This window comes from Hippocampus zosterae, chromosome 13, assembly GCF_025434085.1.
Source record: "Hippocampus zosterae strain Florida chromosome 13, ASM2543408v3, whole genome shotgun sequence".
NCBI classification, from domain to species: domain Eukaryota; kingdom Metazoa; phylum Chordata; class Actinopteri; order Syngnathiformes; family Syngnathidae; genus Hippocampus; species Hippocampus zosterae.
In genome coordinates, this window is record NC_067463.1 from 10,272,327 (window position 1) to 10,286,025 (window position 13,699).

The following is a 13,699-nucleotide window of genomic DNA, read 5'->3' on the forward strand; positions in this document are numbered from 1 at the left end:
CTCTCTTCGGGCAGTAGGCGGGGGACACCCTGAATCGGTTGCCAGCCAATCGCAGGGCACACATAGACGAACAACCATCCACGCTCACACTCACACCTAGGGACAATTTAGAGTGTTCAATCAGCCTGCCATGCATATTTTTGGAATGTAGGAGGAAACCGGAGCACCCGGAGAAAACCCACGCAGGCTCGGGGAGAACATGCAAACTCCACACAGGGAGGCCGGAGCTGGAATCGAACCCGGTACCTCTGCACTGTGAAGCCGACGTGCTAACCACTGGCCTACCGGGCGGCCAGTTCTGAAACAAAAAAAGTCAATTACTGTTCACGGTGCATCTTATTTTTGTGATATTACTTGATATGGGAGTACTGTACATGTAAAGCAGTTGATAAAAGGATATTTGCTCCCCATAGGAATTTACTCGTTTGAATTCACGTGATGTATAAAAGTATGTACGTCAGGCTCATGCGACATGCAGTTCAAGTTCTGAACCGATATGACCGCAGTCCATTCAACAAGATGGATTGCTTGTTTTTAAAATGGGTGCGCTGTGAAATTATACACTGCAACTACGCTATTACATCATACTGTTGTGTGTTTACATCCCTCACCCATCCACATGTGTTTCCATGCATGAGCAACAGTCATAAAATCGAGAAGAGGCCATCCAGCATCAGGAATTGCTTTAATGCAGATGCTTTCGAATTCATGAGTTATCAATGTTGAATTTTTTTTTTTAACCGCCTCATTCGTGAAGAAGAAGAATGGTGTCATACGAATACAGAGATGGCAAACACTATTTGCTTGAAATGTCCACATTAGATATGTGGTCTTTGATTGTCAACATTGGAGACATATTGAAAGTGATCTATATTTCTGGTAAAGCTCGCTCACAACAATAGCTTGTAAATTTGACCGGAGTCCATGTTTAACACCGGCATGGCTAAGAATGGATCAGGATTGAAAGAATGGCTCTTTGCGTCTATGCTGAGACAGAAGAGATCAGGGCTAAGTGGGCTCACCGCATGAGAGGGAAGTCAAATCAAAGGACTAAAAACACATTTCACTTCATTCTAGTTTTGATTGGAAATATTAAACATTTACTCAAGGTAAGGTCCATTTATTCGGCAGACGTATACGGAAGGTCTACAGGAACTGTACATTTTATTTCTCTCTCTCTCTCTCTCTCTCTCTCTCTCTGTCTCTCTATATATATATATATTTGTTTTGTTTTTTTAAACAAACTGAAATGATGTAAGGAAGTCACCATTTTTAGAGGTACAGTATGGCAGCATTCACACCTCTTTTTGTAGTATCTTAGCATGTCAAGCTGTAATAATTACCTTATTTTTGTGCAACAATATTATGTAACCCCCATGCCACATATTAATTGGGCAAATATCTATCTTGTTTACTTTGCTGTTACCCTGGCAACCTCTGCTGCGCCACACAGTAGAAAAAGGACAGAAAATATAATACACACACACAAATATACAAATTTGGATTAGGTTTGGAATTTATGCAGATGAGTCAAAGCAAAAATAATTTTAGTGTGCACTTTTTGGTCCAAACCCTAATAATGCCACAGCCCATTTCCAGGACTTGGAACCAGATTTAGTAATTTAGTGGTGAATATTCTTAAATCAAAGTACCGTTACTGTATATTAACCTGGTATCCATTTTTAAATAGCGTTTGTCTAAATTAGGCTCAATGTTCTTGAGAACTGTTTTTCATCCATACTGCAAGCATTCCAATTTATGCGTCCCTGCGTCAAGGGGGGACTTCGGGATTATTGGTACATGGCAGAAGGTGAACTCATGGCGTGATAGGTTGTGTAATGGTGACTTGAAAAATAGCTGCGGCCTAATTGACAGTAATCCAAAAAGCTGAGCTTTACCTGCTTTACATCTCAGAAGAAGCAACTGTGTCGGCCTAATCTGTGCATGTCCCATACAAGTGATGGGTACGGAGATAAAAACACATCTGATGATATATGACCGTACAGCAAGCCCCTCTCACTGTCTATTTTGAAAATACGTCTTAAAACTCGTTTTTAGTCTTTGACTCTATAACTTTCAAATGCCTCTGTCTGAAACCCCTCCCACGCCCACACGACCTCCCCGCAACACAAGGATGTGCAAATAGGTTCAATCCCGGAGACGTGCAGTCAGGGCATGCATGGGAGGCAGACCCTCCCATTGACTGCATATGAAGATTTAAAAACAAACAAACGGCAATCTACGCTTTTCTTTCTATTTCAGTTCTCTGTTGCTTTTTATTGGGGTCACTGTGTTTGTCTCCAAAAAAAAGAATCTTACTCATCAAATTCTTTACCCATTTTAACACAGAATGGTTTGTTCCAAGCACCAGGCATGCGGTTATGACACCAGACCAAAGAGGTAATTTGGCAAAAGTTTCTCTCATAAATTTAAATACAAAGGTCAGACCAAATGCATTGTTTTAACTTAAAAAAAGTGAGATTATAAAACAAAAATTAAAAAACAAATAATGAAGGTTGAGAAATTGTTTCAATTAGGGTCATAATTGAAATATCGGCTAATCTTAATTTTTGGGTTCATATTTCTGTATCGAACTCCAGAGGAGTCACTACTTTCCCAGTTGTGAACTTTTCATTGCACGTCACTGCGAAATGCACAATTACAGCAACAACCTTGTGCAAGACTTCATCTACTTGAGTTTATTGGAGGTTCTCGGGAGCTGAAGTGCATTCCTCTACATATGAGGACCGCAGCGCCAATAAATCAAGACACTAATTCAATTACTTCTCCCTAGCTTTGGGCCAATAAAAACCTCTGTGGTGATTGTGACATGTCGCATGTGACACAAACCCAACAACAAAATTTGTCTTTTATTATAGAGTCCTGTTTCTGGATAGAGAAAATTGTACTTTTTAATTGTATTTTGTATGGCACATAATTCCAGTTTGTAAAGAATAGTTGGCTTTTGTTTTTTTCAGGATAAAAGGCATGATGATCTTTTTTTAAGTTTACTTTCTTAAATTTCAGACTATCCTTATTAAACTATTACAACGTATAGTTCTGCGTGACGTTATGACTTAATTTTTGAAAAATGTGACCCCATAACTATACAACTTTTCACACATCATTTGTACTTTTGTGGACTTCGAGGGAAGGTTTCATGGATGTTGTGAGTATGTGTGTAATTGTCTTTGTTTTATGTTAGGTTTGACACAAAAGTTCAACTGGGAATGCCATTAATCAGCTTGAAGATGGTTGTTTCGCAAAACTCTTTAAATCGGGTTATCTGTATCTCAAGTCACCACTGTATGCAACACTTTATTTTCATAAATCCCTCCAAGTGAGTTCACCTGACCTTCCTCGTAACTCACAATGTCCCATCACCGATGAGTTCGTAAGAGGCCCCTGAATAACATCTGGGTGACTCCCGATTTACACCTTGTTTATTTCAAGACGTGTTGTGGAAACAAACAAATTGATGTAAGACTTTGGGGTCTGTGTGGGTGGCCTTGGTTTCTTCAGCTTCTGACCATGTGTTTGTTGGTGAACGCATCCATGTTTGCTAGCTGTTAGGAAGCAACAGCCGTCGTGGAGATACTGTTTATGACTACAAAAACCAAACATGCGGAGGACTTAGCCTTGAAGTGGTTGTTGTTGTTCTTCAGCGCAGCTGTTTTGCTGATTCGTAGTCAGCCACATTCAGTTCCATTTAAGCCCCCCCCCCTCCCACCAGAGTACATCAAACAAGATGGGTGGTTTGTTTTTTGTTTTATTACATGTATCCATGGTTTTCTGAATTATTACTATAATTATATGAAACTATCTTTTAGCTGTTCTTATGCAACATCTTTCAACATTCAGACAAAAAAAATTTATCAGGTGTTGTGGGTCTTGCCCTTCCTCAAGGCTTTATTTGGTTGGCCCATGACCCATGTGTGGGGAAGCTTCCTATATACACCTGAACCAAAAATTAACTTTTAGCAACTTTATCAGTAAATAAAATGCCCCCACAAACTCCGGTTGATTCTGTGGCGTGGCACTCAAAATGTATCAATTAAATGGTCTTCCATTAGATGATAGAAGGTACAACAACTCCGTTTATCCAACAGTTGCCATTCATACAGTACAAGAAGCCATGGCGCCTTGCAAGTATATTAGCTTTGTCGCCAGGACCAGATTTCAAACTGTGCCATCACATTTACGAGTACCGGTACATTGAGATGATTATCATTATTTAATACTTATTGTGATCGTTTCGTTTGGTGGTGAACTGTGAGATCTTTTGAATGTAAAATGGGTGCCTTGGCTGGATAAGAGCTGGGGAAACGCTGACCATTTTTAGCTAGCTCATTGGTATTTTCGACTGACGTTGGGACAGTCAGTTAAAAATTACTTTGTCAATGATGCAATTAGTCTAACAATATGCAAGACTGATGCCTTATTTCACCGTTAGTGACTCAAACTCCTGTCCTATGATGACACGTAATCCAATGTCCGCGCACCCAAACTTATCAGGAACAGCTGGCTGCTTCCCAAGAAACCTCCTATCACAAGACACCACCACCACCACTACTAACTGCAGCAGAAGTAGCCACGAGGTAACACTTCAAGTCGAAAGGCTGCAAATTTTTTGAAAATCCCAACGGACCTCCTAAAATAAAGTGAAAATGCTGATTGAACTGTTCTTCTTCATCCTTTTGTCTTTCGTCACTGCTGAAGAGAAAGGTAACTTTTTTTTAAAACCCAATACTAGATGCATCTTTAACATGACTTAAAAAATGACGATACGGTAAAATGACGATACGTGTCTTAAGTGGTCATTTTTTAAAATAAAGTTTCATGTGTTCACATCTTACTGAAAACCAAGTAGCTAAAATTCATGCTAGGTATTGATGTAACAATTCCATTTTGAGACTTATGTAAGTGAAATGTGTGTGTGTGTGTTCTTCTCAGATGTAACGCTTCAGAGATTAAATGACACAAAAGCCGCGGAGGCCTTCATCGACTCTGCCGAAGTGGTGGTGATTGGATTCCTGGAGGTCAGTAAAAATGACACGTAGATTTTAGAATAGGACGATTTTATCACTCGATTGTATTACACCATCTTTCATGCCACAAGCCAGACATAGAAGAGCCAAATTAATATACAACGAAAATGCCAACACTGAGCCGTTTGTTTTCATGTCTGATGGCAAATCTGCTTGAAAGAAGGACGTCATGGGCCTTGCCAAGTTGCCACTCCTTTGGCGTGGTTGCACTGAGGTCAGAGGTTGCCTGGTTGTCTGATACATTGCGCGCCCTCTGGCTGTCCTCTGCATGCGGGGGACGACGGTCGGCCACTGCACAGCAAGTCCACATGTGAAGGCTTGTGGGAGAAGCTGTGTTAAGTCTCTGGTAAACAATGGTAATGAGGGTTCAAGAGAAAAACAAAACGGTTTGTACCAATGTATGAACTTATTTTTTTATTGGCTTCTCTGGGATTTAAAATGAATTCTCAGAGAGGGTGTAATAGTCACTCCAAAATAGCTACCTTTTTAATGTCTGTCTTCATTCCCGCATCCCCGCCCTCTTCACTTTCTTTCTGTTACGACCACGTTCACATTTTCTTTTTGGCTTTGGGGGGAAGAAATTTACAGACCTCTGACAGTTTTAGTATGCCCAGAAATTCTCTTGTTGCCCATCCCTTTTTACATTCGGCATGTGATAATGAATGAGAACGCCAGACAGATAAAAATAAAAAAACATTTGTACACCGACATTTATAAATTTAGCAATAATTTTCAACAACCAATTACAATAGAAAGTAAAGGTTTCTTGATCACATTTTCACTTTCTATTGAATGACTGCGTAGTATGTGCAGTATATGCATTTACCGCTACGTGTGCTTTACATATCAGAGCATTTGAAGACTTGACACACCGTAATTCATGTTGTGCTAAAGATTTTAATTGTAATTTAATTTCACTAAATTCATAGAATGTCAGCCATCTGTAAAAATAATATTGCACATCCTAACCCACACTCGTGTGCGTATGTGTATGTCTATATACAGTATCTATTGTAAAAATGTCTATATTTTGAAACCAATTTTTAGCCATCAAAGTGAAAATACTGTTCGTCAGTGCATCATTCAGTGAAAAGAGCTTACCTCACGTTTGTGTTTGTACAATTCACAATTTGAATTGAAAACATTTTTTTTTTTAACACTGCAGGGAGAAGAGAGTCACGGTTACAGGGAGCTTGTGGCGGCAGCAAAGCGGGTGGATTCAGTCTCCGTGGCTATTTGTGTTTCGAAAGAGGTGTGGGCTGACTATGGCATTAAATCAGATACCATCACTCTTTTCAGAAAGGTAGCGTCACGGCCGCACCACTCTCGAGCATTTATGATGATGATGCTCAAGCATGTGTTACTTCCAGGCCGATAACCACCACGAGAACCTCGTGATTGCCGAGGCCGAGAAGGTCGAGACTGACGGTCTTGTGAACTTTATCATTGTGAACGAGGTCCGCTACATGACCGAATACAACCAAGTGGTGGGTCCACCTGCACGGTGCAGAGTCTAAGCATGCTTTTGCCTACTTTTCCCTTTCTCTAATGCTGGTTTCTTTCCTCAGACAGCTGTGGGCCTCTTCAACTCAGAGGTGAAGACTCACCTCTTGCTCTTTGTCAACAAAGGGCGCGAAGGATTTCATGAGCTTAAGGAGCAGTTGGCGGCTTTGGCTCCAGAGTTCACTGACAAGGTGAGAATATATTGAATACGTATTTGCAAGTCATTTTCTTTTCACAAAATGCAGAAGTGGAAATCGTCTTTTTGATCTTAAAACCGTTGCCATCATAAAATATTTGGATGACTATTAAAGGCCAGGTTCTTAAGTAGCACCAAAACATTCATACAAGTGTAAAAAGAAGTAAACTTCAGTACTGTGTATTCACAACCTTAACTTGATTGACTTCAGCCATACGGAGCAACTGAGACAGAGACGGTCGTACTATTTCCGTATTTTACAATTAATTCAATTTCTGATTGTATGATTATCACCAATCAAATACAAAGATATGATCCCATAGTATACCAATACTATTTATTATTGATTTAATAAACACTGAAATGGTGGTACAGGTATTAATATATCAAAATTGTACATATATGTTAGGCTCCAGCTCACCCGTGGATAAGATGGGTGATTAAATTCCAAACAATGACTTTCACGGAGTTACATTCCACTTTTGCCCAAGAATTTCATGACATGCCCTGAATAAGTCATACTTAAAAAAACAACCAAACTCTCTTGAAGTTCTTGTTCGTGCTCATCAATGGTGCTGAAGACTCCAACTTCCGCTCCTTGCGCTACTTTGGCCTCAAATCTAAGGACCTCCCACGTGTGGGCATCTACGATGGTGACTCCGATATGAAGTGGCTGATGCCCGAGGGCGACATTTCTCCTGAGCGTGTGCGAGACTTTTGCTACTCTTTCTTGCGAGGGGAGCTGAAGGTGAGCAGCCATTTACGACTAAGGCCATTTCAGTCCTTTTGAAGTGGACAAAAGTGTTCAATGTGCTGATTATAGTGAAGATAGCCCAATTAGTAGTAAATGCACATGTACTGCACAAAGTATTTTTTGGACTAAAAGTCGCTCCAGTGTATAATTCACGCAGTCAAAAACTGCATCACGAAGAAGGGGGAAAAAATGTCAGTGCTAGACTATAAATCACAATTCTGGGGGAAATCAAAAAACAAGACCGTGTGTTCTCGTTTCCTACTCGTGGGTGCGTTTGGAAATCTACTCTACACACTGTTTCACTCCAACCATTGAAAACTCAGAACATTGTTCAAATATGCCATTTGATTATTCAGAGTAGGTTAAGCTGCATGATAAACTGGCGACATGTCACCATTTTGTTGTCTCGATTGCTGTTTTTTCCTCTGCTTCCATTTCTTCTTCTCCTTTTGTTTGGCCATTGGCAAATACTTATGGTGCAGTACCGGCACCTTCTTCAGCACGCTATAAAAAGTGTGACCGTCACCAGTAATGCATGATTACTTCTTTTTCTTGACCATCATTTAAATGCCGTTGTAGTAGCCTCATCATCAGAAACAAGACAAAATATATTTTTTAATTGAAAATCACGGTAACATTTGGACTTAATCATAGGAAAATAATAACAAAAGAATATGACTAAATTAAATAACAATTCAAATAATATGTATTACACCTAAAAAATAAAATAAAAATCAAAGTGGACCTCAACAAAAGAGCTCAAATGCAAATATATTGCACTCCAAAGTTAAATACAACTGAATTGTACTTGGGCAGTAATTCTTTCGGGTGTCACTACAGGGGCTAGACTTGAACACTTACCTCTGAATCCATAGTAAGTACCTAAGTTAGGACAATTCCAGCCCTCCAGCTATGTGCAAAGAGGTTTTCTGGACGAATGGAGTAAAATTTCCACATACGCACTCCACCGTGTTGTATAAAGCCTAACCAAAAGCGCGGAAGCTGTAAAAAAAGCGAAGGCCAAGGCAACAGGGTCCCACTGTTTTCTTCCATTTTCATGCACACTAAGTTTCACTGGGATTCTTTTAAAACGTATGTCAGACAATAATGAATGACATTTTTCTGTACTTTACAGGAGGTGAAACAGGCCGGAGCAGAGGCCAAAACAGAGCTCTAATGCTGTTCAAAGATGTGAATGACCCATATTGTTCAATAAAAAAAACAATAAATGTTCTCATGTTGAGTCATCGTCTTTGTCGCGGGAACCTTCGCGGCATCCGCAGCTGCACGTCTACTGGTGTGTGTCTTGTTTTGTTTTCTCCGTTTATTCCAGTGTTAGGCCGTCTGCGGCCTGCTTTGCTGACCGCGTGTCGGCGGCCACAAGCTGCAGACAGGCTGGCACGCTTTTTCAGTCTGTCCGCAAATGTTACAGTGGCGACCACAACACAACTGTCCTAGTGAGAGTGACACACAGCAGCGCAGGAAGACACAGGATGCTCCAGACAGTGGTCAAAGGTCATCCTCATGTTACTTTACAATGAAGTGAATGTAAGTAAAAACGAAATGCACCATTTGGGCCTGAAAATATTATCCAGCCATGTATTTTATATACCTTCATTTACCATTTTATTAGGATACATTTTAACCACTTCTGAGAGAACATGCACTAAAGAGGGCAAAAAATGGTGAGGACGCAGTTAAAATCATTTTTATTCGTTACTCTTTTTTTTTTTTACAGTATGCACAACTGCCATTTATTGTGCAATAATCTAATTGTAACATGTATTTGTTATATATTTTGATGCATTTTTATGCTTTAGGAAACATTTATGTCTGAATTTTGAGGGGCTTGGAACGAATTACGGCATTTGCATGGAAAACGCGTCTCTACTTAAATTTTCTAGTTAAGAAATTTCTTCCAGAGAACCAATTAATTCCGTAAGTAGAAGTACCACTGTAGTTTATTGAAAACAAAAAATCATACAAGGGTTGAAGCATGAACCCCCAGGCCATGCCACGCTTTTCTGTGTGTTAATCATTTGCAGGTGTCTCCAAAAGGAGACCCCAAAATGGGCCTTTATATGCCCATTTTATATGAGCTCTTAAATTTTGTATGACTTTTTAACCCTTTCAGGGACGGCGGTTACTACGGTGGACAGCTTATCAAATTTCCCCAAAAGTTTTTGTCCTATTTCAAACCGTTCATCCTCGAAGCGTTGAGCTTTTGAGGTTCCAAACTATTCAGTTGAATGTTCAGTCATTGTGTTAACAACAACAACAAAAACACTTCCAAAAAAGAAGAGCACATTGGACACAGACAATGTGAGAAGAAAACATTTGGGATCATCCCAGCATCGTCCACTCAAGTGAGAAGGGAATTTCAGATCCAGACGGAGATCAACATAGTGTAATTGGCGGTTCCGTCCTGCCAAGCCGAAGCATCCGGCGGAATTGGGAAGCCCTGACAGGTGGCATCCAGACAGTCTTGGATTGGGTTGAAGTGACATAACACAAAGGCAAACATAATTACAGTATTCAACTTTTAAGAACTGAAAAAAAATGTCACAAGTGAATCAGAGAAACAGTGCAACTGAGCTCGTCTTCATGCAATACTCGAGAATTGCATCGGATTAGATTTGAATCAAGTTCAGAATGACCATACCCAAATATTTCAACAAATCACTATTATAGTCTAATACTGAGCCTCTTATAACATTTTGATTTTATTCCCCCCCATGTCGCATTTGCTTTGAAATCACCCCAGAAAAGATTTTCTTATTACAAATTACAAACTCCGCTGATATGAAGAAATGAAAATGATAAAACGATTCATTTGATTTATTATTTAGGATTACAGTGTATTTCCTATATGTATTGTTTTATATTGCCATATCAATCCAAAAGGGGAAAGATCAAGCGAATATTAGTACTGACTAGCAATTGAGTGTATTTAGTCATCATAGAGTGTATATTTTCAAATCATATTCATGGATTTGGTTCACATACTATGAGTTGCAACTCAACATTCACGTAATTAAAAAGTACAGTTTCCACTCAAGAGGATGAAATAAATCGCATGAAAAAAGGAAACTATTTGGGTTACTTGTTTTCTTTAAACCAGCAAATCCTGTGATATGTTTTACAAAGTAAATACACTCTGATAAATGGATTTAAAAGCAAATGTTTAAAATGTTTCATGTGTTTTTTTGCATTGATTTGAAAAAGCTAAATTTGAAACTGCGTGCAGGTGAGTATGTGCTTTCCGTTTTGAAATGAGAAGAGATTTTTGTGGTTGTTGTTTTTAGTTCTTTTAGTGCTGATATAGCTTTCGAGTACTCGGAACAATAATTCTCAAGACTGACACGTTCACTGTTGTGTCTTTTCAGAGAAAAACACTTTCCCCAAGGAATTCATACGGTAATTATAGGGTTGTGCTGTATGTATGTGTGCAAGACTTTCGCAACACATTTGGTTTTTAGAGTGCCAGACTTTGGGACGAGCTTCTTGATGGGTCAAACATTGAGGGGGGGGGTCCAAATTTTTCGAAAGTGACCATTTTAAAATACCAACTCAAAAAAAAGCCGCCACTGCAGTACGTCACCACATTAGCTACACCTGTCGAATGAGCGCTAATAGAGCTTTTACAAATGCAATACACTACATCATAACATTTGCAGGATAAACACCTGCTTCAAAGTATCATGTTATCGACTATGATTTTTGCATGTTGATAAGTTGTAAATAGGTATGTTAACTGTGTTCACAGAAATTAATAAGATACCCAAGTTGAGTACATATACTACTCTTTATTTATTTTTTTATTTTTTTACTTGAGAATCTACTCTGTGTTTGGACCCCCATCCAACAAAAACTACGGTAATCATAAAAATAATATTAAAAAGTATTATTATTATTATTATCACGTCGTATTGTCTGGCTGGCTTTCCGTAGACAATTTGATATCCGCCTTTTGAAGAAGGTTGCGGCAATTCTTTTGTGAATGGCATCCACACAACAACAATAACAACAACACCGAGCTAGACGTTGAAATTACACGGCTCTTTGTCCAAGACAAATGTTGCCTGACACCAGGAATAACACGAGACTATAGGAAACAAGGGCTGCAAGGGACAAGACTGCATCTTATGGACGGCACTTTTTTTTTTGAGCTGCTGAGTCTCTGAGGCATGAAGTGGGCCCATAAAATGCGCACACACATAACCAACATGTCATTGCTGCTGCAGTAAAGTTTAGATGAGTTATTTTTCTATAAAGTGACCCGCAGCCGCATCCACACTCGAACCAGATCTCAACATCCGAAACCGCATGCAGATCACCATATAGCAACACATAGGCCTTCCTTATATTTAGCTGTGTGTCGATCGGGCCACCGCTTACTGTTGCCAGTCGCTGGCCCCTGCCAGATTCTGCCGTCCCTAAATAGCGCTTGCTCGCGGCTGTGGTGGAACGCTGCAGCACTCTAATTAAGTCTGTCGCATAATGTGCCTGACCGCTACTCCATGTCACTTGATTAGAAGCTTGCGGTGCACTCGCACTGTAGTTTGGGGTTTGTGGGGTTGGGATCTAGAATGTGGGGTAACGGGAGTGCAGTAAGATGATCGCAATGGCAACCCTCCACTCTGCAGAAGCAGCATTAAAATTCAATCACATTCCGTACATATTCTAATTGAAAACTTTTATACAATAGTTTGAACGCTGTGCCCAAAAGAGTTGATTAGAACAATTATAATGCCGGGCGGCCCGGTAGTCCAGTGGTTAGCACGTCGGCTTCACAGTGCAGAGGTACCGGGTTCGATTCCAGCTCCGGCCTCCCTGTGTGGAGTTTGCATGTTCTCCCCGGGCTCGCGTGGGTTTTCTCCGGGTGCTCCGGTTTCCTCCCACATTCCAAAAATATGCATGGCAGGCTGATTGAACACTTTAAATTGTCCCTAGGTGTGAGTGTGAGCGTGGATGGTTGTTCGTCTCTGTGTGCCCTGCGATTGGCTGGCAACCGATTCAGGGTGTCCCCCGCCTACTGCCCGGGGACAGCTGGGATAGGCTCCAGCACCCCCCGCAACCCTAGTGAGGATCAAGCGGCTCGGAATTATAATGCCTTTGAACATGAATTGATGGAGAGGGCTAAAATGAACATATGCAGTAGTGGAACCTTTGTACTTAGTTTTGTATTTGCACAAACTGTTCCGGAACACTGCTGGGCCTCCCATCTGTTCAAATGACGATGCACAGATAGACGATGATGCATTTACCCAGAGGAAATAAATGAACATGCTCCGGGGTCAAACTGTCATCATACTTAAGTGTTACTTTACTGTGTAGGCAAATTGAAATGCATTCTACGTGAGCATAGTAGGCCACAGTTCATATCCATCCATCCATTTTCCGATCCGCATTATCCTCACAAGGGTCGCGGGGCGTGCTGAAGCCTCTCCCAGCTGTCTTCGGGCGGTAGGTGGGCTCACCCTGAACCGGTTGCCAGCCAAATCGCAGGGCACACAGAGTCCAACAACCATCCGCGCTCGCACTCACACCTAGGGACAATTTAGAGCGTCCATCAGCCTGCCATGCATGTTTTTGGAATGTGGGAGGAAATCGGAATACCCGGAGAAAACCCACGCAGCCACGGGCAGAACATGCAAACGCCACACCTTCGGCCGGAGTCGCCACATTATTAATTCATAATTAATCTTAAATTTGATGACAGATGTGTAATTAAGGAGAGGAGTCATCTTGTGTGGCGTTTGCTTGTTCGACCGTGCCTGCATGGGTTTCTCTGGATATCTGGTTTCCTCCCACATTTCAAAAGCATACATGATCTGTTGATTGAACACTCTATAAATTGTCCCTCGGTGTGAGTGTGAACACAAATGGTTGAGTGTGTACTACTGCCCGCAGACGGCTGGGAGAGGCTCCAACACCCCCGCGACTCTTGTGAAGATAAGCGGATTTAAAAAAAAATGAATGGATGGAGGGCGGCCCGGTAATCCAGTGGTTAGCACGTCGTCTTCACAGTGCAGAGGTACCGGGTTCGATTCCAGCTCCGGCCTCCGTGTGTGGAGTTTGCATGTTCTCCCCGGGCCTGCGTGGGTTTTCTCCGGGTGCTCCGGTTTCCTCCCACATTCCAAAAATATGCGTGGCAGGCTGATTGAACGCTCTAAATTGTCCCTAGGTGTGAGTGTG

At 40.9% G+C, this 13,699-nt stretch overlaps 1 protein-coding gene across 1 annotated transcript; it reads left to right on the top strand.

The window, feature by feature from the left end:
- The first annotated feature begins 4,518 nt into the window (after positions 1 to 4,518).
- On the top strand, positions 4,519 to 8,730 carry LOC127613318 (endoplasmic reticulum resident protein 27). The gene is made up of 7 exons (XM_052084294.1): positions 4,519 to 4,725; positions 4,954 to 5,039; positions 6,214 to 6,351; positions 6,419 to 6,535; positions 6,617 to 6,742; positions 7,298 to 7,495; positions 8,637 to 8,730. The coding sequence occupies exons 1-7, from the start codon at positions 4,668 to 4,670 to the stop codon at positions 8,676 to 8,678; spliced, it is 765 nt and encodes a 254-aa protein (XP_051940254.1). The 5' UTR covers positions 4,519 to 4,667; the 3' UTR covers positions 8,679 to 8,730.
- Positions 8,731 to 13,699: the final 4,969 nt, after the last annotated feature.